This window comes from Mesoplodon densirostris, chromosome 16 (assembly GCF_025265405.1).
Source record: "Mesoplodon densirostris isolate mMesDen1 chromosome 16, mMesDen1 primary haplotype, whole genome shotgun sequence".
NCBI lineage: Eukaryota > Metazoa > Chordata > Mammalia > Artiodactyla > Ziphiidae > Mesoplodon > Mesoplodon densirostris.
This window is the reverse complement of record NC_082676.1, coordinates 56884525-56912359: the sequence shown is the minus strand read 5'-3', so window position 1 is coordinate 56912359 and position 27835 is coordinate 56884525. Positions and strand designations below refer to the sequence as shown.

The 27835-nt window shown below is 47.5% G+C and overlaps 1 protein-coding gene across 2 annotated transcripts in view; it reads left to right on the top strand.

Annotated features, from left to right (window-relative positions):
- SNX29 (sorting nexin 29) overlaps positions 1-27835 on the top strand; it is a 564284-nt gene that overhangs the window by 345683 nt on the left and 190766 nt on the right. For both annotated transcript variants that reach the window (XR_009530118.1, XM_060078037.1), the window contains exon 16: positions 10932-11048. Coding sequence is in view for 1 of the 2 variants with exons in the window: in XM_060078037.1 (XP_059934020.1) it covers positions 10932-11048 (117 nt within the window). In the remaining variant the exon portion in view is untranslated. The remainder of the gene's footprint in view (positions 1-10931; positions 11049-27835) is intronic.

Genomic DNA, 27835 nt, shown 5'->3' with positions numbered 1-27835 from the left:
TGTGGGATCTTCTTGGACCAGGGCTTAAACCCACGTTCCCTGCATTGGCAGGCAGATTCTTTTTTTTTTTTTTTTTTTGGCTCACGGGCCCAGCCGCCCCGCGGCATGTGGGATCTTCCCGGACCGGGGCACGAACCCGTGTCCCCTGCATCGGCAGGCAGACTCTCAACCACTGCGCCACCAGGGAAGCCCGGCAGGCAGATTCTTAACCACCGTGCCACCAGGGACACCTAGCAAAGCCTTTTAAAGTAATTCTTGACCCATTTTCACAAGCCCGGCCGAGCACGGTGTTTTGTACTTGTAATGGGTTATAATTACAACCATTGTTTGATGGCAGGTAAATGACATTATCTGCTGTGTTAACAGAAAGGAGCCTTCACTGTCTTCTCCTCTGTTGCCCCCCACCCTTCATTGATCCAGCAGAAATAAGCTCTGGAAGTGTCTGGTGTTGTCAGTGGCTTTGGCCGCCATCCCTAGGAAGACATGTGGAGTCGAGTGAGGTCTTGCGTTCCACAACAGGCCTGGGAGGCGGCGCTGTATGCTGGGGTGCGTGGAGGCTGGCCACACAGGGCCACACCTCCTCCTGTGGGTGCCTTGTGTAAGAAAAGGAGCGTGGGTCTGGCGTCACCTAGTGCCCTCATCTCTGTGTGACCACGGGCGAATGTTCTAGCCGCTTTGGGCCTCAGTTTCCTCCCCTGTAAGATGGGAGAAGCAGGGCACCTAGCGAAGTGTCTAAGGCCTCTGTGTGTCGTTGTGCAGGTTGTACACTGAGCGAGGGCATGTGGCTCTCAGGACCAGTGTGAGGTGTGTCCAGCCCATGCGTCACTCACTGAGCCCCTGCGGGGCTGTGGCCGCTCAGAGACACACCTTTCCTTACAAAAGAGCCTTTTTCTGTGGTCCTGAAAGTGCTTGACATGTAGTGAGTGCTCAGAAAACAGTAACTGCTTTTACACTCCTGAGGAATCATTTATGGAGAACATGGATAAACGTGTCAAAGGATCTGGGGAGTAAGGTAAACTGAGATATGAATTCATCTTTGAAGGGTGGATAGCATTCTAGGAGATGTGCACAGAGGGAAGTGTAGGGGCAGGATGAAATTTCATATGATCAGTGTCGGGTTTTCTCGACATTTCTTTCTCTCCCCTTTCCACCTCTTCCCTCCCTTCCCCACCTTGCCCCTCCTCCCATCGCTTGTACACCATACCAGGGAAATTCGTGGAAAGCCACTGAAAGATATTTTTAAACTTTGGATTATGGAGAAATTTAATGTAGACAGAATAGTGTAACGAGTGTTACACTATAACATACCCCCTGTACCCATCACACAGTCTCATCCGGCTCCAGCTGCCAAGGCCAATCCTACTCCATGCCTAACCCTCCATTGCCTTCACCTCCATATTCTTTTGAAGCAGATAGCAGACCTCTTGTCATTTCTTCGTCAACATCAGTGAAATGTTTTAAGCAGAGAAGGGATGGGATCGGGTTTGGGTCACAGGGAGGCCATTTGAGCGCCACCTTGGGGGTGGGGCGGAGGACAAGAGGGCAGCGGGGTGGCAGCTGGAGACTGTTGTGTTTGTCCAGGTGGGAGATGGGGGGCTTCTCAACCAAGGCTTGGGTGACAGAGATGGAAGAGTGGGGACAGATCTGAAGGTGGTTAAGGCTGTAGGTTCTGTGGGACCAGTGACACCGGCTGTTTTTCTTGGTGCCGGTTTAATGGCATAATAATGGCCACCAGTTACGGAGCGCTCGGTGCCTGTGGGCTCCCAGCTGAGTGCCTCTTGTGTATATATCACCTTGCTCAGATCTCACAAAAACCCTGTGAAATCTACACTGTTAACCTCACTTTCTAAATGAGAAACTGAGACCCAGGTTGGTGAAAGCTTCTTTCCGGAAGTCACAGCTAGAAGCGGGGGGAATCCCAGGTCGCTGGGCTCTGGAGTTTGTGCCTTAAATACCAGGCTGTGCGACCCCTCTGGTAATGCCACCAGGATGGGTGACAGGGCTTTTTTTTTTTGACCGTGCTGCGTGGCATGCAGGATCTTAGTTTCCTGACCAGGGATCAAACCCGCAGTGGAAGCACAGAGTCTTAACCACTGGACCTCCAGGGATGTCCCAGGATGGGTGACAGTTGATGGAACCTGTTTAAAAACTTCCACAGATGCATGAGGCCTCTTGTGTTATTCTTCTGATAGGAACATGTCTTTCAGCAGAGGGCTGGGACTCAGGGTTTTGTTTTTGCTTTTTTTCCCCTGTCCTTGCTCATTTATCTCAAACGACCACCAGGAAGGTGTTGGCTGCTCTTTTATTATTGCCGTTTCTGTATATTCTGCCTTTGCTCTTTAAGGGCCATTAGTGGAAAACAGGAAAGAAAAGGTGTTATCTGGGTGGGTAGCAGCTGCTGCCTTGTGTGACCTTTCTCAGCAGCTCTCTCGGTGTATTCTCTGAATGGTCGGGTGTCGGGAGAAATGAGGGCAAACGTCGGGGACAGGGACCCAGCAGCTCTGTGGCGGGGCTTTAACAGTTACCTAACTGTTTCTAATCTGTTACCTAATCTGTTTCTCAGAGGCATCCCGTAATTAATTAGTTCTGGGTGTTTCCTCCTCCCCCATTAAACCATAATACCAGCCAAATGTTTTTAAGCATCCCTTCTCTCAAGCCCGCCGTTCCGAGCACAGAACGGCTCGTTACAGAGGAGATGGAGGAAGTCTCTCTTGCACAGGAACTTATCCCTTGGCCTCCTTGCAGGCTTCTGCTTATCTCAGTGGCGCTGCGGATGGAGCCCCCGTGGGGCTGTCTCGGTGGACTTGAGGATGGGGCTGCTCCCCGGGCTCCCGGTGAGCCTGTCGCTTGGCAGCTTGACTGTGATCCAGGAGGATCAGTCCCAAGATCCCAGAGCTCTACCTCGTCAGGGCGAGCCTGCACGCCTTCCCGGGGTCAGCCCCACACAGCACAGTCAGAGCACAAGGTGAGCTGGAAGGCACAAGGAAACAGGAGACTAGGGAGATGCGGGACCCCGAGCCCCGCAGTCACACCGGCCCCCGCTTTTGCAGACTGGTTTTGGGCAATCGCTTTACCTTGCTGAGGCTTGCTTTCCTCATCTGTAAAATGGGCATAAAGCTCGACCTCCCAGGCCGTGGTGCCTGCTCCTGTAAAGCACCTGGAACACCGCCGGACCCGAGAAGGCGCTCCGTTACGATAAATTAAGGATCACTCAGTGTGGTAGGCACTGGGCGCTCCCCAAACTCTGTCATTGCTTTGTTCCTCATGACAAATCTGGACAATAGGGAACAATACCCCCATTTTACAAAGAAGGTACCAAGAGTCAGAGGTGTGAAGTAATTTACTCCAGGTCACATGGCAGTGAATAGACAGGACCTGGGTTTGACCTTCACGCCCCTCGTTTTTCCACACCTGGTTCCAGGCCCTGCTTAGAGGGCTCGTTGATGCCAAACATCTCCAGGTATTCCTGACAGCCCCCTGGAATGTCTTCATGTTGGAATTTTCATTTACACACTGGTTTGCACAGTGCCTTCATATGAAGCAATGACCACTTTGAAGAAGGCCCACCTTGGCTGCCGGCCAAGTTTCTGGGTTTCTCCTTGGACCCTGAGTTTCACAGTAGCTCCTGCCTTTGCTAAGGTTCTTGTTAACTCTGGGCGCTCCTTCCCTTATTGCCAGGGTCCCCCCGAGGGGCCTGGTTGCAGACCGGTCTGTGATAAGCCAGACTGGGCCTCGGGACCAGCCAGAGACGGTGCCTTTTCCCGGAGTGTGCGTGTGATGGTGCCCCTTACCTGGGTAATGCTCTCTGTACTTGATCCCAGGTTTATCACCTCCTCCAGGTCCTCTGGTATCTTGAGATGCCAGCTCAGCATCTTGGTCATGGTATATGCAGAGAAGCAGGGTGGAAAGTCCAAAACATGGACTCAGAAATTTGAACACCAGTTCTGCTGCTTGCTTCCTGTGCGGCCTTGGGCAAGGTGTTTACCTTCTTTGTGCCTCTGTTTTGGTTTGCTGCTCGGTTCCCGAGCCTCTCCTTCCTCCTCTGGGAGATGGGCATGATCAGGCAGCTGCGGGCAAGGCCCACCATCAGTCTCAAAGAGGACGATGGCAGCTGTGATGTTTTTTTTGAAGACGTCTGTGACCTCGGCTAGGTCTGGACATGTGTTGTTTCAGTTAACGTTGCTGATTTTCTTAGTCTTCAAGCCTAAATTGACTCTGTACAAGGAAACAGGGTATATACATCTAAAAGACCAACAGATGTTGATAACATTGGTTCTTATTTTTCTTTTCAATTCTCTTCACAAATTTTATCCAAAAATGGTCGTATTTTGGCTTTTTTCATCGTTATTATTAGTCATTGTTTCTAATAATTATTAATGCAAAACGTTGTTTCAAGTATAGCATCTGTGTTGTTGATAGGTGCTTCTCAAACTTTCTGTGCCGAAGAGCCAGTTTTTTGGGGGTTTTTTGGGTTTTGGTTTTGTTTGTTTTTAAGTATTTCCAATTCATTGCAAACTGGTACTTTTGTAAAATAAAAAAAAAAAAAAAAAACCAACAAAACCAAGTAGAAAAATTCCGGAATTCCTGGATTTCATACCAATATGAAATTGCTTCAGATGTTTCTAAATGCTTATTGTGAATTTCTGTGCTTGCCTCAGGTGGATAGCAGACAGCTCACATCCCTGCCCCAGTTCACGGCCCCCTGGGTTGCAGACGTAACTTTGCCATTGCAGGAGTAACAGCGCTGCGCGTGGTGGTTGCTGCCATCTGGTGTTGGCCGGCAGGCTTGATGTGGTTTTTATCTGGCTGTGCCTTTGTTCACCTCCTTGAGAATCTGGAAGTTGAGAGCTGACAAGTGGAGGAGCTTCCGTGACATCCTGATTTTACAAATGATGAACTGAAAAACCTAGGTTTCTAGAACTAGGGAGTGGCCCCACTGTAATTCACACCTGAGTGTGTGAAATCCTTCCCCTTTGTCTTTGACAGTGGTTCCTGAGCCTGATTGATCATCACAGTCACTGGGGTCTTTAAAAAGTATTGCTCTGGACTCCCCCACATTGAATCAGCATTTCTGGGAGTGAAGCCCAGAAATCTGCATTTCTCAGAAGCCCTCCGAGCAACTAATGATCAGCTTGCTTTGGGAGCCACTGGTCCACACTGTGCTGCTTCCCTCTGCTCTGCGGGACTGGCTCATCTCCTTAACCCCTGAAGGGCTCCTGTGCCCCAGGGTGGAGGGCAGGGAACACAGACAGTGGCTCTGACTCTGATGCCTTCGGCTCACAGCCTGACCTCTCTGAGCCTCGAGGCCCCATCCATAGGAGGCCCTGCCCACCTTACAGGAGGGTGGCGAGGGTCACATGAGCTGATGGATATAAGAGTTGGTGTTCAAAAGTATGTTAAGGCAAGTGGGCACTGGCTAGGGCTTTGTCTTTACCTAGGCGGGCGCAGTGTCTTCACCGCAGAGGGAGGTTCTAGATCCCTCCCCACAGCCAGTGTCACTGGGACCCACAAACAGTTTGTGTGTTTTATAAAACTGAGGTAGATTCTGAGGCATCAAGTGAACATTCTCAGAGAGTTTGAGTATGTGACCAAAAGAGTCTCAGTTGCTGTTAAAATTTGGGGGTGTCTTGGGCTAATAAATCAGGAAGCGTCTAATTCGGTACGGTAGCCAAATGAGGAGTGAAGCAAGATTTACTTGAGTGTGATTAGATAGTACATTCTGATATAAAAAGAAGAGCCAGAGGCTTTTTTTTAAAATTTATAATCTTTTCATGATTTGGCAGGTAATTATGATAATTCCTGGGATTTTCACAGACTTAAAAGCTTCTTCACAGACACACTATTTTTGGAGATCATCTTCCCTGATGCCTCAGCTGGAAGGGATTGCTCAGTCTCCTGAAGCTCCAAAGGCATCATCTTACAATCCCCAACTCAAATGTCACCTTGATGACGCTTTTCCCCGTCAATGATGACCCTTTATGCCAGGGATACTAAATAGGTGTCATCGCCTAGGCCAACACACTGATCAGTTGGTTAGGGCTGACTGGGTATCTTCTTGAGGAAGGTAGTGGTGATTGACTAGTGATGTCTGCCAAGTGGCAGGCAGTGGGAGAGAGCAATGGAACCTGATAGATTTCACCCGTTCCCTGTGGTTGGGCATTTAGGTGGGTTCCAGCCATTTGGAGCTAAACTTCTGCTTGAGCATGTGTGCAAGTAGAGGCACAGGCTACTCCACAGCAGGGGTTTGCTAAGCCACAGGTCAGTGATTTCAAAAGTTTGACAGATGTTGCCAAACAGCCTAGTGACTTAAACTTCTTAAATCTTTCTACCGTCTTCTCTCCAGCCTAAACGACAAAACCCAAATGTTGACTGATAAGCATTCACACCTTATTAGCTCATGAGCTGTGCACCTGCCAGACATAACTTGGGAACCGTACCTGCCGCCATCCATGTGTTCCCTTGGGTCTTTCAGAGAATCGGGGCTCAGTTCCCAGTGCTTTGGCCCATGTTGGGCTCTGTTGGAAGCTGCATCAGCTGTGGTCAGTGTATCTCCACCTGGCATTTGCCTCTGACTTTGTCACCGTCATAAGTGTTGTCAAATGGCACCTCCTCCTTAGCCACCTTCAGATTAGTTTTCGAGGAAATACAACTGCTGAGAGTAGTAAGAAACATGACAGACTTCTACAGTGGCCCTGAGTGTTGATGGTGCCAGAACACAGTGAGTGCCCGGCTGTGATTTAGGGCATGGATCGGCCACAGGAGGCTGCCTGGCACGTGTCAAGGCCGATTTGAGAAGTGACTCCTGAGTCTTGTCTCTGGGCAAGGACTTTCCCGATACCCCATCTTCCAAGTCCTCCTCTCTCTCTGAGCTCTAGTCCGGTTTGTCTGACCTCTAGGATGTGAACCCCATGACTTTCCTGCACCCCAGCACTGAGAACAGTGCCTGGCGGACAGTTAGCAATTCTCTTGGTGACATTCATGCTTTGGAGACGGTGAGGCTGTCTCCGCAGCCGTCTGAGCCACTTGTTAAGGAACATGTGGCCCTTGTCCATGTGGCTTCCAGAGACCTGCCTCTCCTCCTCCTCCTCTTTCGTGTCCCTTTCACGTGGTCACCCACCATGTAAGATGAGCTTTCATTCACTGAGCATTTGCCACGTGCAGACATGGTGCCAAGCCTGCTAAGGGCGGCAGCTCATTTCATCCACACAGCAGCCCCGTGAAGTGAGCATTTTTTGTTTGTTTGTTTTTTGTTTTGTTTTGTTTTTAACATCTTTACTGGACTATAATTGTTTACAATATGTTAGTTTCTGATGTATAACAAAGTGAATCAGCTATACGTATACATATATCCCCATATCCCCTCCTTCTTGTGTCTCCCTCCCACCCTCCCTATCTCACCCCTCTAGGTGGTCACAAAGCACTGAGCTGATCTCCCTGTGCTATGTAGCTGCTTCCCACCAGCTACCTGTTTTACATTTGGTAGTGTATATATGTCGATGCTAGTCTCACTTCATCCCAGCTTCCCCCTCCCACCCCATGTTCTCAAGTCCATTCTCTATGTCTGTGTCTTTATTCCTGTCGTGCCCCTAGGTTCATCAGAACCATTTTTTTTTTAGATTCCATATATATGTGTTAGCATTCGGTATTTGTTTTTCTCTTTCTGACTTACTTCACTCTGTATGACAGACTCTAGGTCCGTCTACCTCACTGCAAATAACTCAATTTTGTTCCTTTTTATGGCTGAGTAATATTCCATTGTGTATACGTGCCACATCTGCTTTATCCATTCATCTGTCGATGGACACTTAGGTTGCTGCCATGTCCTGGTGAGCATGGTTTTTAATCCCCATTTTGTAGGTGACAGGCCTCAGGCTTACAGAGGTTAAGTGACTCGTACAGGAGCACACTGTTAAGTGATCCAGCCAAGACCAGTCTTGCACCAGAGTCTGAGCCCTTAACTGCCTCTCTCAGCTACCTCCCTGCCAACCTCTGGGCCTTTGCACCTGCTGTTTTCTCTGCTGGTTGTGTCTTTCTCCTCTTTGTCCACAGGATGACCTCCTAGAGCTCAGCATGTTTATGGAACATAGAAGACCCGTGGGGCTGAGTGACCTTAGGGAGAGTTGTTGGGAGGAGAGGGGCAGGAGATGGTGTTAGGGGGAGAGGCCGGTGCCGGACCCGGAAGGAGGGTGGATTTTTATCCTTAGGGCAGTTAGAAGCATTGAAGGTTTTAAACAGCAGGTGACAACATCAGCTGTTGCTTTGAGAAGATCACTCTTGGGGCTTGGTGGAGAAAGGATTGGAGGGCCCCTGTCTCTCTCTATCCTATTCCCTGCAGCTATTGAGAATAACAAAGGAAGGTCAGGTGAAACCTGTAAATGCCCTCAGAGCCTCAGAAATCCTGGTAGGCAGTGGTTGTGCCTTTTATTTTGATGATAATGGGAACCATTTGTGATCTCACATTTCTCTTCTGAGGCTCTCTCTGAGTCTTGAATTCATTTCTAGTTATACTAGAGTTTGGAAAGAGTTGTTTGAGGAATAGTAAGCTCAGTATGGTTTATGTAAGATGAAAGCCGTTTATATAAATAAGTGTTTGTAGGAATATGTAATGGAGAAATTCAGGGTTTCAGAGCTTTGCCTAGTAACAATGAGCATTGCCATTTTAATGACTGCAGGAAATTATTTCATCAAATTTTGTCTCCTCAGTTCCATAGGATTTTCCCCCCCATTCCCTGGTGAAATGAAAGCTTTGTCTGATGTGGTCAAGTTACTCTCTGGCTGCAAAAGAGAAGCAGCGTTTTGACAGCTCATGATAAACACCCCTTGAAGCTGGGATGTTTCAGTGTTTTATGCACTTATGGAAAATTGTTTTAACACTCTAGTTTCCACTGCCAAACAAAATAAAACAAAACAAAAACAAAGCAAAACCCTGCTTTGCTTTAGAAATGACAGTGGCACTTATTTAAAGCTTGAATTTTGTGGGGGCATATTAGCAGGTATTTAGCAGTGATATTGGCAGTTGTGTATGTTTCCTGCTTGCTGTGTGGTAAATGGATTCTCAGCCCTGAGGAAGCTCATGGAGGGTTTATGTGATTTCTGTGTGGAGGAGTTGAACAGGCATTATTAGTGATGTTGTATTTGTGAAGGGCCAAAAGATCATCTTAAGCTTTTTTTATACAAAAGGAATAAGGCAACCGGGGAATATTAAAAAAACGTTGTTAAAAGACTCAGTGACTTACTCTCCATTGTTAATTGCATGGCTATTGCAGTGTCTTTTATGCCATTTTCACTTTGCACTTCACACTGGTTTGAAAAAGGTGAGCATCTGAGGGACAGAGGGGATGACATTTGAGTAGAGATTCACAGAGCAAATTAATGGGTGCATCAGAATTATGGTTGGGAACCTGATAAATTTCATGTTGATTACACCTGGCTCCCCTTACTTTCAGGTGAAAATTTTTAATTCTTTTAAAGAGGCTAAGTGGTTGTTCTCTCTGATAAATTATTAGGAAACTAAAAAGTAAAGAAAAGTAGAAAGAATGGAAAGAAAAATACCCCTTGACTAATGTTAATATCTTCGTTTATTTCCTCCTATGCCTTTTAACCTTTATATAACATATCAAAAAAATAAAAATAAAAAGGAGGGCTTCCCTTTATTCCTCCTGAAGCATCAAGATTCAGGTTACTCTTTTTTTTTCCCCACAAAGCTTCTCCTTACATCCTTTCTTTATTCTGACAGTATGTTTTATATTTCACATAGAATACTTATTATAAATGATCTGATATTATTTATATGTTATATAGAATGTAGTAAGTACCTGGCTGAAGTCTGGGGTATAGGAGGGATGATCTTTTGAGAAGGGCAGAGGGACAGGGGCTAGGTGGGGTCTGCTTGACCTCTGCATTCTGGGGAGCTTCTCTGTAAGATGCTTGCCAGATTCTTCCTTCAGGGTTCCTGATGAGCATGGCAAGATTACATCCTCACATTTCTCTAAAACATTTAAATAAATTACAGTTGAATTTGATTTTAAGCCCCAATAAGATCACTCTTGTAATCAGAGAAATTACTGTATGTTTTGACCATATGGGATATCTTTGTTCTGTTTGTAAGTTACAGCTTGAAAGATCTGTTACTGATTCTGTACATCGGTCATGGGCCATCTTATCGCAACCTCCATTTTTATTTATTTGGGATCAGCCAAGAGTATTGAAACATGGATAAATTCGCAGGCTCTTGGCAGGCCTGAATGGGCTAAACAGTGGAGTGGCAGGATTGTGGAGTGTGGCCCAGTGGTCAAGAGCCAGGGCTGCGGAGTCAGCCCTTTATTAGCTATGTGACTGTGGCCCAGCTCCTTAAACACCTCTGACATTGTTCCTCTTTCTGTGAGGTAGGGGCAATAATATCTTCCTCAAGTATTTTCCTGGCATAGAATGAGCAGTGACCATAGGGCAGCTGTGCTGCTGCAGGTGTGTCTGTCACCCTCACTGTCACCATCCTCAACAAGGCTCCGGTTCTGTTTTCTTGGTTTTCAGAACCAAGGCCCTGATGAACAGAAATGGTCGGTCATTCTACTTGTACCATTAGCAGGGAAATCCTTGACAGGCACAACTCGGATGAGAAAGAAAGCCTTTGCCAGAAAATTATCCATTTATTAAGAACAAAAGCCTAAGGTCCAAAAATGACCTGATACAGTCATATTGTTACCATAAACTGGGGACCATTGAGTCCATAATGTTAAAATCAACCAAGTCAGAAACGTATTCAACTTCTGAGTGGATTGCATAGCTAATCCGTAAGTATAAGCAGTGTTACTGTGTCCAGCCCGACAACCTCCTGATGCCTTGCTGACAAGTGATGGTCTCGGAGAGGGCGGGGCGAATCGTGGGGAGGGTCCGCCCTCCGAGCCTCACTGCTTGGTGCTTGTGTGTTGCAGGTGGCAGAGATGCACGGGGAGCTGATCGAGTTCAATGAGCGCCTGCACCGGGCCCTGGTGGCCAAGGAAGCCCTCGTGTCCCAGATGAGGCAGGAGCTCATCGACCTTCGGGGGCCGGTGAGTGCTCCCACCCGGCAAGGCCCTGGCCTTGCCATTCTGCCCACACCGTCTGTCGGTCCACCCAGCCTCTGCTGCTCACAACCGTGCTGTTACGTGTGTTCAATGTCAAGGGTATGGAAAAGTACAGAGGCTAAAAGAGGGAGCATCCAGGTACCCACCATCGAGATTTTACGTGCATTAGCCTTTACCACATTTGCTTTCCTTTGGGTGGGAGGGGGTAAAGTAAATAAAATGCTACAAAATCTGTCAAAGTCCCCTTGGCACCATTTCATGCCCTGTACCCATAATCGATATTCTGAAATTGGCATATAGCCTTCTCTTCCCTGTTTTTATAATTACTACATGGATAAATTTCCATAAAAATAAATAGTTTAGGTTTTGTGTAACTTTTACCTACATGGTATACTTGTACATATCTGTTTGCCCCGTGTGTATGTGTGTTTATGTTTATTTAGTATTATGGTTTGAGGACCATCCCACATAGGTCTAATAGAGGGCTTTAAACTGCAGCACTCTTGATACTTTGAGCCATTTAATTCTTTGTGGGGTGGCTGTCCTGCGCATTGTAGGATGTTTAACAGCATCCCTGATTCCTACTCACTCAAGGCCAGTAGCACCCACCCAGTCATGGCAACCAAAGATGTCTCCAGACATTGTCAGATATCTCCTGGGGGACAGAATCACCCCGGTTGAGAGCTCCTGACCTAGTTTGTTCACTTTCTTGATTCCTTAATTCTCTATTGAATGAAATACTACAATATTTTAAATCTGGTTGTGTTCATAAACATGTAGGTTGTTTCCAGTATTTTGCTACTGCAAATCATGTTGCTGAGAGCATCTTGTCCTTTTGTGCACATTTATAATAGCTTCTTCTTTGCTTTAAAACTTTCTTATGATGTCAAATGTTAAACACCCGAAGGTCGGCGGATGTGTGATGCACTCGCACGTAACCATTGTCCAAATGAGCTATTGTCAGTCATGGTCAGTCTTATTTCAGGTTACCAGTACCTGCTTTTCCCTTCCATATTGGTTTGAATCAAATACCAGGCAGTTTCATCTGTAGACATTTCAGTGTGTAGCTGTAAAAATGAACAAAACAAATAGAATATCATGGTCAGGCCTCCATTATCAGTAATTTGTCTATACCAATGAATATCGGTGTTCAAATTTCTTCTTGTCTCATAATTTTTTAATAGTTTTTTTGAGTCATGGTGAGGAGTGACAGATCTAGATCTGTCTGCTGTGAAAGACTGGACTTTTTTTTTAAACGATTGAAAATCGTCAGACTTTGGACTCTTAACAAACCTTGTTACACCCATCCATACCAAACAGCCAAGAAGTATAAAAGGGTATGTTCAATGAAAAATAAATCTCCTTCCTATCCCGGGCCCTTTATTGTCCTGCCCAGAGGCAATGACAATGATCCGTCCTGGGTTTCTCTTTACAGAGATGAGCAATGCTTGAGTAAGCCGCGCGCACACACCTACACGTTTAACAACCAGTAGCGGCTCTATCCCCTGTTCTGTATATTACTTTCCTCTCACCTATCTATGTACTTTGGACATCATTTTATTGTACTTCGCGTGTAGACCTGCATCCTTCTTTTAAAGAGCTGCATTGTATTCCTTTGAACTGATAATACCAAGGTTTATCTAACCAGGCCCCCATTGATGGATATTGAGTTGTTTCCCATTTTTATTTTTACACCAGAGCTGTCAATAACATCCTTGTGAAATCCACATTTAGAATAGAAGGTTGTCTGGCAGCTCATGGGGCTACACTTGCTGGGTGTAGACCCAGAGATCTCGTCTTGCAAGCTTTTGGGGCGCTGGGAGGACTAGCCTCTTCTTCCATCCTCCTCCATCTGTTGTGGGAAAACCCTTCCTGAGCGCCAGCATCTGTCAGGAACTCCCCGGTTGTCAGAGTTCCGATGGTGTGTCAGGCACACATGGGTCTTCACCTTCATTCTCTCATTTGATTTTGATGACAAGCCTGTGAGTCGAGTGGAATTGGCATCCTCTTTAATAAACATGGCAGTTGAGATGCAGAAGGGTTCAGGCCCCGCTGGATTTCTCATTATATTCCACCACGGTGCTGGGCCCCCAGCCCATCGGCTTTCTTCTGCTCTGGGTCCCTTGCTTCCTCCCTCTGTGGGGCCTTGGCTCCTGCTGTCCCCTCTGCCTGGAATAAGGCTCTGGGGCCCAGGTAACTCACCCCTCAGTATCTACTCATTGCCTCCTCAGGAAACCTGACCAGGTCAGATTTTCCATGTTGAATGTGATGTTTATATGTGTCTCTCCCTTCTTCTCTTGCTGTGATTTTACATTTATCTCTCACTAATCAGTATCTCCATGAGGTGCCCCTCCTTGAGGGCAAGTTCCATGTCTCTTTCTGCTCCCTTTGAATCCCATTGATTCACATAGTAGGTGCTCAATAAATATAAGTTGACTGAGTGAGTGAATGAGGGAATGTCGCAGGTAATAAGGGTGAAGTCCATTTTCCCTGGGCCCCTCTGACATGAAAGCCCATCTTCTCTCCTCCTGCCAGGCTCCCTCTTGCTTCCAGTCTGATTGCCCTTCAAGGCAGTGACATCCCTTTACCCAGAGGCAGCTCGAACCGTCATCAGATCCTTTCCTGCGGGCAGCTTGTGATGGCCAGAAGTGAGGAGGGAGTAAAGCGGTCCTGAAGACTGTTGGGAAGAGCTGGCCATTTGGACATTGGCCCCGAGGGGACATCTTGACCTTGTTGTTACTGCCTCGGGCCCGCTCCAGTCATCTGCCCGGAGCCAGACAGACGGGGCAGAGGAGGGAGGCAGCCGCAAACTCAGCTTCAGTTCTGGAGCCCGTGAGAGGCCTCTCCTGTGGGAGGTGCCCTACCCCGTCGTTTCCACTCTCTGCTGACCCCGGACTAGACTTCCTCCCAGACCGCCAGAGTATTTGAGGGCCTCACGGTCAGGACCGGGTCTGCCTTATTCGGAAACCCCGGTTTCCTCTTCCTTCAAGTGGAGAGTAACGTGGCACTAGCCGCTTGGGCTTCTCCACGAGATGCTACCGGTAAAGGTGCTTGGTGGCGGGCACATGGTAGCGGCCCCGTTTTCACCTCTGAGTCCCCAGTGCCCAGCACCCTGCCTGCCACATCGTCGGTGCTCCGTAAATGTTTGCCAAGTGAGAACTTCATTTTCATAGAGCAGAGGATGACTCCATGCACCAAATAATAAATTTTTTTTTTTTTTTTTTTCTTTTTGCGGTATGTGGGCCTCTCACTGTTGTGGCCCCTCCCGTTGCGGAGCACAGGCTCCGGATGCGCAGGCCCAGCGGCCATGGCTCACGGGCCCAGCCGCTCCGCGGCATATGGGATCCTCCCAGACCGGGGCACGAACCCGTATCCCCTGCATCTGCAGGCGGACTCTTAACCACTGCGCCACCAGGGAGGCCCTAAATTTTTTAAAAGATAGGTGCAGGGACACAGTTTCTTCTCAGTGATATCTTTTCATGATATTATAGACTTTTAAGAAGTCACTTATTTTAAGGAGAAGGGTTAAATCCTTATTTTAAGGATTAAGGGTTGAATCTTTTCCTTTTCTTTTTTTGAATGTAAGTATTTTTAGGACTCTCTCCTCATTATACCCCCCCCCCCCGCCCCCAGTATAAGATGTGAATGAATGCTGTAGTTTTTTTTTTTTTTTCCTTTTCATTTTTACCTTTTAGCAGGATTTGATTACAGCCCTGAAAGTTCTCTGGGAGAACAGCTCCTATTTTGAATAATAAATGGAGACAGAGAAATAGAACCTTGTAAGATGACAGGATGTAGAGGTCAATTACAGTCACAGCACAGGGAAAGCTGAAGGCAAAACAGCTCATTAAGTGCAAGTTTGTTCCCACAGGGGAAGCAAACTTGGTCTCACTTTATGTAATTGAAGTTGTATTCCTCTCTTTCCTCCCCCTTCTGTGGGTCTCTATTTCTTTGTCCTAAGTACCGTTTAAGTGGGTCACCTCCACTTAAGCAGAAAAGACGCCCTGCCTGGTATGGCTTGAGGTCAGTAGAATTGCTTCCCTGATTCAAAGCACCAGCCCTGTTGATTTGTCCTCCTGTCACCAGTCTCTCACCTGTCCCCTCCCTTGTCTGTGTGGTGAGGGCCACGTACTATGTGCTTGGTGTTGGCGTGCGTTTTTATCCTTTCCCCTCAGAACAATCCTGTATAGTATATAATGGACCTAATAAGGTCCATTTTTCAGCTTAGCAAACCGAGGCACAGAGAGGTCTCAGGACTCACCAGACTCACGTGAGGCACACGGCTCCGCAGTTGCACCAGATTGCAGATCCAGGACCATCTCATTCTTCAACACCATGCTGCTTACTCTCCTGTTTTCTTTCCTTTTTCATTTCAAGCAAAACTTAGTGTCTGTTGTGCTCCAAGCACAACCCCCCTGGGGATTTTAAAGATTCACATCCCTCTTTGGTGAAGCTCTCGCACACTCCACTCCCTGACCACATCTCCCCCTTCCTCGTCTCCCCCTCTCGCTTCTTACATCAAAGTTGGTTGGGTTTTCTTTTTTTTCTTACTGATCACTTAATCTTGATATCAGACAGGCTCTTTGGAAATTTGGAATCGGGAGAAGGCAGAGTTTCGTAAGAGTAAAATAATAATTCAAAGGGTGCAGGCAGGTGGTGCATATAAAAAAGGAGGGAGTGCTGTGATAAATCATCTGGCTGCTGAATGCCAGGCTTCTTTGCTGTAGCACTTCTGCCAGGTTGCCTCATGGCGGTCCATGAAGGGGCGCTCCGGCGTGCTTTGTAGGCATTATTTCCCCAGGGACCATCTTGTCTAAGATTTTTTTCAAGGGATGCATTGAGGAAAGTTAGGGCCGAGTTATGTATCATGTTCGTTACCCCACACGCCAGCTGCAGGGGGATTCTGGCAGCGCGGGTTGTCCCATGAACCTGCCCTGGCCTGGGCTTCACAGGGCCCAGAGGGGAGGAGGTGGCATTGCCTGGCCGTGGGGCGCACTGGGCCTGCCCCCGCTCTACCGGGGGTGAGTGGCCGGCCAGGCGTTCAGTCTTGGGTCCCACTGGCCTTCCACTGACTCCCCAGCTGGCCGGGGTCTCAGTCATCTGAACCCCAGGCACTTTGGGCCTCCTCCACACTGGCTCCCAGACAGCGGACTGCGCGGTTCTCTTGGATTCTCTGTGCTCTCTTTTGCTGTCTCTGTTTTTTAATCTCTTTGTTTCTTCTGTCTCTTTGTGTCTCTCTCTCCCTGCTCCTCTTTGTTTCTCACTCTCTGCTCCTTTCTTTCTTGGTCTGCCTCTGCCTGTCTTTCCCTGTCTCTCTCTTTCACCTCCTGTGTGCGTGTTGGTTTCTCTGCCTCTGTCTGTCTGTCTCTCCCCGGACCTGAGTCTCTCTCTGCCACTGTCTCAAGCTCCGTCTCTCCCCTCCCCCTTCCCTTCCCATTGTCTCTAGTTTCATAGACATTTACATTGCTCTGTGGCATGATGACGATGCTGTTCATTGCAATTGCCTTGAAAAACTGCAAATCCTTTCCGTTTCGGGTTCCCTGAAGTAGCTTACAGTAGAATCAGCTTCCACGAAAGTCTTTGCAGACTCTCCCTTCTTGCTTGCATCCCTCCTGAGCTCCTGCCTGGCCCTTAATCTGTTTCAGTGGCACTTTGTGCCCCAGCATCTGTCACTCTGTATTACCACTTTGTGTTGAATTTTCTTTTTTTTTATCTGTGGATAGATAGCCGCCCTGTGACAGGGGCTGTGTTCATTTTCCTCTTCTCGGAGGCTGGCACACAGTCACTCAGGGAGCAGATGCTGTCTGAGTCGGGCCACGCCCCTGCAGTATCTATGGAAACACTGTTAACCACAGTATCTGATCATCCAGAAAGGTGCTGTCCTGGAGGCTGCTGGATGCCAGAGACTTCCTGTTAATCCTCGCTGCAAGCTGCATGGTGTTTTCATGGGCCACCTTCCCTCCGTTATTGAAATGACTGAGCTGGTGGGAGAGAAAGACCAGGAATTTAGAACTCAGGGGTGAGACAGATGGACAAAGCTCACCTCAAGTTTTGTAATAAGGTCTACTTTGAAATAAAATGCTTCCTGGGACTTTCTTGGTATCTTTAAAACCTTCCGAGGGAGGGATCTCATTTGAGGGCTGATGCTATTTAAGTCCAGAGCTTAAAAGAAATATATTTTTCAGCTGGGTGGCACTTGCTGAATGTCTAATGATCAAGCACCAAATTGTCTGCCGTCCCACAGCAGCTCTAAACAGCGCATTCCAAATTATAAGAGGCTTTTTAATTCGGCACTTGGACATCCGTGTTCTAATCGTCTACCGTCTTGAAGGAGATTATTTTTAAAAGTGCCATTTAAGAGAGGCTGCTAAAAATATGTCTCACATAGAGGCTTAAGTCAGAAATATTAGTTTTTGTCACAAAATCATCCGGAAGGATGCTTGCAGAACCCACTTTAAACAGCTCAGTGCCAGAGAATAAAAGCCCCTCTTTGAGCCCGGTCACCCTTTTCTGTCAATGGGCAAATTCCCTGCCTGATCACACGCCCCTTGGCATTAATGCTGGACTCACAGGTCTGTCTGCCCCCATGTGCCCAGGTCTTGCCCCTGGTTTATGCCTGGTTCACTCATGGCTGTGGGTAGTTGGGTTCCTTTGGGGAGCCCTGAGGGGCTACAGTTTAGCATTTGGGTAGACAGAGCCTGGCTACCCAAGGCTTACGGGTGTGGAACTTTGAAATTACATTTCCAGTAAGATCAGAGTTTTGTGTCAATTGACAAATGCAGCACGTGCAAGCTTTGCCACAAGGCTGATCCCTTACTGATGCAAGTAGGAAGCACTGGCAAGGTACAGAGTCATCAAGACATGTGCACATCGGGCTCCCTGATGACTTCAGCTGTGGGTTCAGGGAGCCATTTGCTGCCTGTCCGTCACTCGTGTTTTGTGAGGCTGTTTTTACACAGCGTGTGGGGCATGCTGCAGGGTTGTGGAGGACATGGGCTCCGCCCCTGAGAAGGTAAAGAGCAGAATATGTTTTGCCTGACCTGCGTCTCTCTGGTTTGACTGCATTGTGACTTGGTGTGGAGACAGGTCACTCAGAGACCTTTCCTGCCACTGACGCTGAAGAGATAGAAGCCAGGTTTACAAAGCAACGCTTGCCCCCGATTTTGCCTGCTTGCTCACGTGGCCATGTGATCACTTGGCTTAAGTTCGCTGCTCACAGCCCCACCAGCAGGAAAAATGACAGGCAGAGACAGTCAAGGAGCTCTTGGGGCTCCCAGGCCCTGTGCCCCCCGTCTTTAACCACCGCGTCCTTCCTGACAGCAGCTCGCTCTTTCTTCTTTTGTTTTCATCTGACCCGGGAACTCGGAGTCCGATGAATTGAAATCCTGAGCTCATGACCCACACCCACCTATTAGAGGTGCAAACAAGACCTACTCTTCTTTATTTAATATGGTAGCCCTGATCTCACTCTTTGCCTTCTATGGAAGCTGCTCCCAGACTCTACCCTCAATGCTCCTGTGGGTTCAACCTCAAGACTTTGGGTTGCTTGGCTCCTAACCTCTGTGTATTTTATTGGCATGTAGGTGTCTCAATCTTATGTTGTTAGCCTGGAAAAGCTGTTCCTGAGGGTCAAGCAGCCATGTGGCCTGGGCTTGGACCTCTGTCCCATACTGTCAGACTGTGGTGCTGTCCTTGACTCATGTCATTTTTGTCATCCGCAAAATGTAGACTCTCCAGCCTCTTCCATCCTGTCTCCACTGTGCCTTGTCAATCCTACTGACTAAAACATGTCCATCTAAATCCTAATTTAATTGATTCTGTTTCTGCTAAATTAACACACACTGTATTTCCAAGGATACGTAATAGCCACGTGATTATACTTGTATAAACCCTCTAAATATATGTGCTTATTTCTTAATAAATATCTTTCTCCACAATAACAGAGCTCCCATCTGATGAGTCCTCCTCCCCCACCAATTGCATGTGACTCACATATTTTTTTTTAAGATTTCTTCCTATTTTTTATACATTAAAAAAAAAAAAAGGCCCATCTCTTCTTTTTTCTCTCCTGGTCCATCATTAACTTGGGGCTGCCAAGGTGGAGAGTGGCATCTGGGTATCAGAGCAATCTTACAGTTTGTTCTGGAAGCGTTCCCAGTCTCCTCGAAGTGGATTTATGTAATCTTTCAGTGAGAATAAATGCTGTTTTTTACTGTATGTGTCATGGAGGTTGATTCCCTGGTCAGCTGCTTTGTGGGATCCAGAGCCGATTGTGCCTAGATCTGCTGTTGTCTTCTTCTCTGGGAAACCAAGCCAAACCATTGGCTGCCTGTTCTTTTGAAAATGACCTCTTCCTGAGGGACGGCTACCATCTTGGAATTGCCTGTGGGGTCTGCAGAGCTGCTGCTCTTGTTTCTGAGGAAAAGGATTTTGCTGGCCAGGGTTCAAGCTGTGTTCTCCCAGATGCACAAAGCCTCTGGGCCTTATCCACACTGAAGTGGGTGGCCGTGTTTTGAGATGTGATGGATGTTGCCAGCCAGGCGTTTGAGATCTGACTTTGACAAGGCTTTTGATAAAGTCAGAAAAACCTTGTGTCCGCTCAGTATTTTTTTTTTTTTTTTTTTTTTTTTTTTTTTTTTTTCCTGTCCCAGGGTGTCATGGCCTTTGCCAGCATGAGAGCATGTGCCTCCGATGAGAATCCCCTCCTTCCCCTGTTACAGTGAGACTCACAGCCAGCTGTGGCTCCCAGTGCCTCCGGACATGCAGATCTTTTTTTGGCCTTTTTTTTTTCCTATTGAAGTAGAGTTGATTTACAGTGTTGTGTTAGTTTCAGGTGTACAGCAATGTGATTCAGTTGTGTATATTCTTTTTCAGATTCTTTTCCATTGTAGGTTATTACAAGGTATTGAATATAGTTCCCTGTGCTATGTAGTAGGTCCTTGTTGTTTATCTATTTTATATATAGTATTAGCCTTGTTTTAGAAAGAATCTGGCAGATGCTGCAGCAGGACCTGACTCTGGCCTTGTCCTCGCCACTCGCTCTTGGGCCACGGAGTCCTGCCCCTCATCTTTGCTCGTGCCCTTCTACTTGCATTGTCTTGCTTCTCTGCCTTTTGTCTTTCAGAAGACATGCTTTAAATTTTTTTTTTATTAAATGATACAAATAATATAAGAATCTATTTTTGAAAGATATTAAGTACTATACAACTGAAGAGAGTATAAAATACAAGTGTCCCTCTCCCAGAGAGCCTTACTCTAAGAGTTTGGGTATGTGTTGCCTTCTCCTTTCTTCCCACCTTTACAGATCTTCCCCACCCTTCAAAATCCAGCTCATTCTAAAGCCCTCAGTGGCCTGGTCAGTACTGAGTTGTTTCTGTTTTTAACTTCTTCTGAATTCCTGTAATCCTTTTCCCCCTCTGAACCACCCATTTTGTCTACTTTTCTTATGTTGTCCTTTGTTTACTTATTAATGAATTTGTTCTGTTGACTTAGACCCAGTTGATTTTTTTCTGCCACTGGACAAAAGTTTGTTGTCCAGTGGAGGACACACAGAGACATGTTACCACGTAACTGCAGTGGAGTACGAGGAGGGTCTGGCAGAGGGCAGGCTCTTGATACGTATTTGTTGAATGACTGAAGTAACAAACAAATAAGAGAATTATGTAGAATCAGGTGTAATGGTGGCACAATGTTGGGTTAATTAACTGCTGGGATTGTCCTGGAAGGCTTCAGAGAGGAAAGGCTTGACTTGGGTTTTGAAGGATGGGTAGAACTTGGTCGGGAAGATGGGCCTATCAGGTGGGGGGACTGGCAGTGTAAATCAATATGGTGCGTTCATGGATATTATCACCCACTAGTTTCATGGGTGTATCCTTTGGCTTCTCCATCAGATAATGAAGTCCTTAAAAGTGGGAGTGACATTTACACTCCTGCCTTCAACGGGTAACATTTATTGAGCACTTTTTATACACCAAATCTTTCCCCAAGTGTTTTACATGTAGTAGCAAGCCCATGAGGTAGATATTACTGATTCCATTTTAGAGATAAGGAAACTAAGGCCCAAGTAAGATAGATAATGTCCCCAAGTCCTTAGGACTAGTAAGCGTGGAGCTGGTAGGTCTTACTTTTTGAGTCTTCATGTCCCCATCCCTAAATGGGGTGATGCCCACAAGAGAGAGTTGTATGAGGTTTGAATTAAATGAGATAATACCTCTAAATCACCCAAAGGAGGGGCCAAATATCAGCTTATCATAACCTTGAATAAAATAGCACCTCCGCCCCCTGCTTTATTTTTCTTCATGGCATTTATCACTGCTTGGCGTAGAGTTGTTGATTTTCTGTCTCCCTTTGTCTGTTGTATACTTGACTGTGTCCCCAGTACCTGGTAAAGAGTATTAAATATTTGTGGCATGAATGAATGAATATTAGTTCTCACTTCCCACCATAGCATCCTGACTATGGATGGGGCTTCCCTGGTGGCGCAGTGGTTAAGAATCTGCCTGCTAGTGCAGGGGACACGGGTTCGAGGCCTGGTCTGGGAAGGTCCCACATGCCACGGAGCAACTAAGCCTGTGTGCCACAACTACTGAGCCTGCGTGCCAAAGCTACTGAAGCCCACACGTCTAGAGCCCGTGCTCCACAACAAGAGAAGCCACCACAATGAGATGCCCGCACACCGCAACAAAGAGTAGCCCCCGCTCGCCGCGACTAGAGAAAGCCTGTGTGCAGCAATGAAGACCCAACACAGCCAAAAATAAATAAATAAAATAAATAAATTTATTATTAAAAAAAAGAAAAATACTTGATGAATTTGACTGAAGCGAAACATTCTATGCCAGTTCCCTACACCGACAAGGGACCATGGATTTATATGTCACGAGATGATCAACATTGCTGTTTTCATTTTTTATTTGCTGTCATGTTCAGGGAACTATCATATGTCTCCCACCCCGATTTTCGTGATGTCTCAGTTTAAGCATTTCCAATTTGAGTAGGAAATTATCCATCAGTCGCAGAGAGAATTTGTGTTGTCCTAACTGGGGAGACTGTTGATGGAAGAGCGAGGGCTGGCTGGAGGAGGCTTGCCCCCTCTGCCCCGGGCCCCCATCTGGAATATCACTTCTACCCCTGGACAGTGGTCTGATCTTGCCCATCCCCAGGATCCAGGATGATACCTTGTTTATTTATTCACTGCCTACACAGTAGCATTCTCCATGTGTTGGGGGCTCACCTGGGCACCAGTAATGCAGAGAATGGACTGTTCCCTGGGCCCTCCTAGTCAGCAGTGTGGTGGAGGAGACACTCACGTGAGCTGAGCTGAGATGATGACATCCAGGCCCTCGCCAGAGCCCATAAGCTACAAGTATCTATTCTTGGGTATCTAGACCCCACCTCAGCAGAAGGAGAATCTCTGCAGTGGGGTCGGCGCACACCCCTCATTGCCTTGGGTGATTCTAACACAGATGGTGTTGAGAACCACTGACACCTAGAATTTAATAGAGTTTTTTGGTTTCATTGGATTCAGTTTGCCTTCTCTATATAGCAAGTGTAGTTGGTTTTCTATTTGCTAGAGTGATTTCCTTTTGAGTAAATTTTATAACTAAAAAAGGTGATTTAAAAAATAACATAAACAATAGTGCAGGTAGTACGCAAATATGGCAAACATCACGACGGTGCCTTGTGACCAGCTGATGTGTGGGAGGTACTTCTCTTTGTTTTATCACAGGATCAAAGTTTTAGGCCCCCTTATTTTGGTTCCCGTTAGCATCACTGGGTTGGATTGGGCAGTATGCCAACGATTCATGAAGGGGTAACACAGAAACAGTGAACAAAACTCATCATTATACTTGTTTAGGGACTGTGCTAGTTGTCTGTTTCTGCATAACAAATTGTCCCAAAACGTAGAGGCAGAAACAACATTTTGAAATAGCGACATTTACGATCTTATGGTTTCAGGAATCCATGTGGTTTAGTTGGTTCTTTCTCTGGGTCTGGGCCACAGACACCTCAGGCCTGATGGGGGAAGGGTCTGTTTCCATACTCACCCGTGTGCTTGTTGGCAGGACTCAGCTTCTCAGGGGCTCTTAGACTGAGGGCCTTAGTTCCTCCGTGGCTGTTGGCTGGAGGCCGTTGCTCACCACCCTGGTTCATCATAGCCACTTGCTTCATGGAAGTGAGCGAGCCAGGAAAGCATGAGAGAGACCAGCAAGATGGAAGTCGCGGTCTTTTATAACCTAACCTCGGAACTGGTTTCCCATCACTTCTGCCTTCATCTGTTGGTTAGAAGTGAGTCAGTAGGGCCCACCCACCCTCAGGGAAAGGGATGACACAGGGCACGAATGCCAGGACGGGGGCCACCGGCCCATTTGTTAGGAGGCTGCTTAGCATGGGACTGCGCTGAAGACACCCACTAACTCACATCCCTGTCACCTTGAGGGGCACCCGTGGGAGAGCGTTCTCGCAGGTCCTAACGCCAGGAGAAGCTGTGCTTCCTCTCAGCATTCACTGTTTGTTTTTTGTTTTGTGGACACAGTGAATCTTGTAACTAGTTTTGTTTCACTCTTTGGTCAAGAGGCATTTGAGTCAAAATTACTGCTGCTTTTTGATTATAGAGAAATGATTGTATAGAAGTTTATGATCTGGAAATTCTATGGCAGGACTTTGTGCATACTGACGTTCTCTGGTCTGGTCTTCCATAGTAGTTCTATTTTATTTCTTTCATCGCTCTCCTCCATTCTTTTTGTATTATTATACTGAATTGTATATATTCTTACATGTCTCTACCTTCACATGTCTTGGGGTTTGGGGAACTTGGTATTTGTCAGTTTTGCTGTTTCAGGGTGGACTCTTGGTTTCTGAGGTGCAGAGGGATCAACACCTCTGTTTTCCTAGTGCCCGGCGTTTCCAACTAAGAGTGTGTGGGCAGGGCTGGCAGTGAAAGCCCTAAGTCACCTGGTTGCGAGGTGGGGGTGGATCACAACTCCTCAGAACTTGAGCAACAATGGCCAAGTCTGTGTTCTCCAGGCCTACACGTGCCTCTCTGCTTCAGTAACAGCATGGTTTGGCACAAGGCCCTTCACCTCTTTGAGCCTCAGTTTTCCCGTCTGTAAAATGGGGTGTGGTATATTAGTCAGGGTGGGCTGGGTTATGCTGCAGTAACAAAGAAGTCCAAAATGCCATTATAGAAAACAATGGTTTCTGTCTCATCCATGTTGCGTGTCCTTCACCGGTTTGCTGGCCCTCTGCTGCATCTTGTCATCATTCTCACACCCAGACCCAGGCTGTGGGAGGGGGACAAAACAGCCTGGCCGAGCACACACTCTATCTTCCACCTGGATATGAGACACATCACTTTTCTCTTATTTCATTGGCAAAGCAAGTCCCCTGGACACAGGTCGCTGCAGGTAAGTGAGGATGCGCAGTCCTACCGGGCACCTAGAAGGAGCAGAGTTATTTGTGGCTGGCCCTGGTGACTTCCAGAGGTGGCAGCTTACTTGCCTCCTAGGGTGGTGATGGGACCTCAGTCAGATAATCTCTGCAGAGCTTTTGGTGCCTGGCTCCTGGGGTAGCACTCACTGAACCGTGATACTGGTGGTGGTTATGGTGGCTCTGGTGGCGATGCTCATTAGAGCAGTAAAGCTTATCTAGGGGCCCACAGTTTGCAGACCTCTGTCTGATTGATGTATCCATTCAGTCCGTGTGTGTTGAGTTTCTCAGTTTCCCAAGTTCCACGTACTGTGCTTTGAACTGGAGATCAAAGACAAGATCGACATGGTCTGTGTCCTGAAGTAGCTCCAGTCTCTCCTTGGCAGCAGGGGTTGAAGGCTTTCCTTTGGGTTTTTCTTTTGAGGGCTTGACCTTCCTAGGAAAACATATGGAATAAAATAAAATAAATGCCAGACCTGGAAGGGATCATCGTTTCTGTATCAGTTAGGATGCTTTCAGTGGCAGAAACAGAGGACCCAAGCCAAAGTGGCATCAGCAGAGCAAGGAACTTGTTACATTAGGCAACTGAAAAGTTCAGAGCTGGATGAGCCGTGGTCCCATCTTCTCAGTAATCATCAAGAGAAAGAACGAGACTGTCCACCGTAGCCAGCAAAATCCCCAGGCTTCACTCTGATTGAACCAGCTTGAACCAGTCACTATGGCCACAAGGACAGGATATGCTGACTGATCTGTGTTATTTGGTGCTCACCCTTGCATCAGGCTGGGTAGGGTTTGTTCCACACAAATCTCATGGTGGGGTGATTTCCCAGGAGGGGAGTGGATGCCGGGCAGCAAAGAGCCACACCCCTTTATCCTGCCTTTTCCTTTCCTGGGGGAGGAAATGGAAGCTCAGAGCCGGGAAATGGCTTGCCTGCTGCCACTCCGCATGTTAGAAACAGAGCAGGGACCAGGCTGTGGGTCTAGGACTGTATTCTTGCTGCTTTGACTCGGTTCCAAAAACGTCTTCTTGGGAAGTCATCAATTTCAAAGGGGATTGGGGACACATCGCACTTCGGGAGATGTAATTATAAAACAGATGTTAAATTGCACTGTCTCTGGCATCTTTGATGAGCAGAACTTCATTATTTATTGCTTGTTGATAAAAGGCAGATCGAAAATTAGACAGATTTCTCCCTGGCAGGACTGCTTGTCGTGTCTGATCTCTGCGGGGAGAGGTCTGGGGCTCTAACTGAGGGTGTTGGTGATCCGCTTCCTAAGTCAGCAGTGGCAGCAAGTGGCGGCCGCCCAGCCCTGATGAGGCCATTGTTTAGCTGGTTTGGGGAGGCACTGGTGTGTGTGCGCGGCAGGGCTGTTAACTTTGACGCGTGAGTACTTGTGGAAGGTGCTGTTTTGGAGTCACTGCTGGTGTCCATCGCTGAACATCACACAGCAGCTTGTCTGGGCGCTGGTGCAGGAACGGGCCTTTGTAGTGTTCGAGGACAGGAGCTCAGCTTTAAGAATTCTTTCTCCCTTTCTGCCATCGACGCCATCACCTTTTACTCTCGCACAGTGGAACCCCTACGGCTGACCAACTGCCCGAGCTGTTCTGTGGAATCGACGGACTCATCCATCCTCCCACCCATCTGGTGTTTCTGAGAGCCGATAGCGTAGTGGATTGGGTTGGGTGAGTGAATGTAGGAAATAGTTTGCACCTGTAGTCAACATGTTCCTCATGGAAGAACATGTCTTCCAGCCGTTTCCTAGCCCTGGCCTCTGACATGACCATCCCCGCCTGTGAGTAGCACCCTGACCCGACCTTATTCATGACTTCAGGAGATGCTTGCTGAGTGCCTTCTCTGTACCCGGCCCTGGGATAGAGTACACCAGACTCTATTTGCATTATTTCACTTGATCCATAATAAGCCTAGCAGGGAAGTATCATTTGCCTGCTTTATACCTGAGGAGAGTGAGGCTTGGAGAGGTCGGGGGCCTTGGCTGGGATAGCACAGTAAGCGCGCAAGCCTAGACCTGTCAAACCCCAAAGCCGTGTTCTTTCGCTACGTGCTACAGCCCAGAGTGGACTCTCGACGCCACACCTGAGTCCACTCCTGGCTCTGGTACTTACAGCCCTGTGCCCTTGAGCAGGTTCAGTCAACTCTCCCAGTGTCTGTTTCCTCATCTATAAAATGAGGATGATAATAGTATCAACCCCTCAGGGTAATGACACGTTTAAAATGTAGAACCCAGGGCCTGGCACCGAGCACGAGATCAATAAAGGTAACAAGTCACCACAGCTTGGTGGCTTAGAACAACACACACTTATTCTCTCAGGGTTGTGGAGGCCAGAAGTCTGAAATCAAAGTGTGAACACCGGCAGGGCCAGGTATTATCTGGAGATTCCAGGGGAAGAGTCTTCCTGCCTCTTCTAGCTTCTGGCGGGCCTGAGCATTCCTTGGCTTGTGGCCACATCATTCCAATCTCTGCCTCTGTCTTCACATGGCCTTCTGCTGCGTCTCTCTGTGTGTCTTTTCTTTTTTTTTTTTTTTTTTGCGGTATGCGGGCCTCTCACTGTTGTGGCCTCCCCCGTTGCGGAGCACAGGCTCCGGACGCGCAGGCTCCGGACGCGCAGGCTCAGCGGCCATGGCTCACGGGCCCAGCCGCTCCGCGGCATATGGGATCCTCCCAGACCGGGGCACGAACCCGTATCCCCTGCATCGGCAGGCGGAGTCTCAACCACTTGCGCCACCAGGGAGGCCCTCTGTGTGTCTTTTCTAAGGACACTCGTCACTGGGTTTTAGGGCCCACCCGGATAAACCAGGATGATCTCATCGCGAGATCTTTAACCTAGTTACATCTGCAAAATTGTTTTTCCAAATAAAGTCACATTTACCGGTTCTGGGCCTTAAGATGTGGACATACCACTTGGGGGGGCCACCATTCAAGTCATTACAGCTGCTATTATTATTTTTTATTTTTTTTATTTTTTTGCCGTACCCGGGCCTCTCACTGTTTCGGCCTTTCCTGTTGTGGAGCACAGGCTCTGGATGCACAGGCTCAGTGGCCATGGCTCACGGGCCCAGCTGCTCCCTGGCATGTGGGATCTTCCCAGATCGGGGCACGAACCCGTGTCCCCTGCATCGACAGGCGGACTCTCAACCACTGCGCCACCAGGGAAGCCCCTACAGCTGCTATTATTTTTAAAAAAATGTTTTGGGAGGCACATGTATTACATGAATACATTCTGAATGTAAATATTCAGACATCATGTTAAAATCTCTTTGTCAGTCACCCTCAGTTCCATTCCCCTCCCCAGAGACCACCATCCTGATGAGTTTGGTGCTTATCCT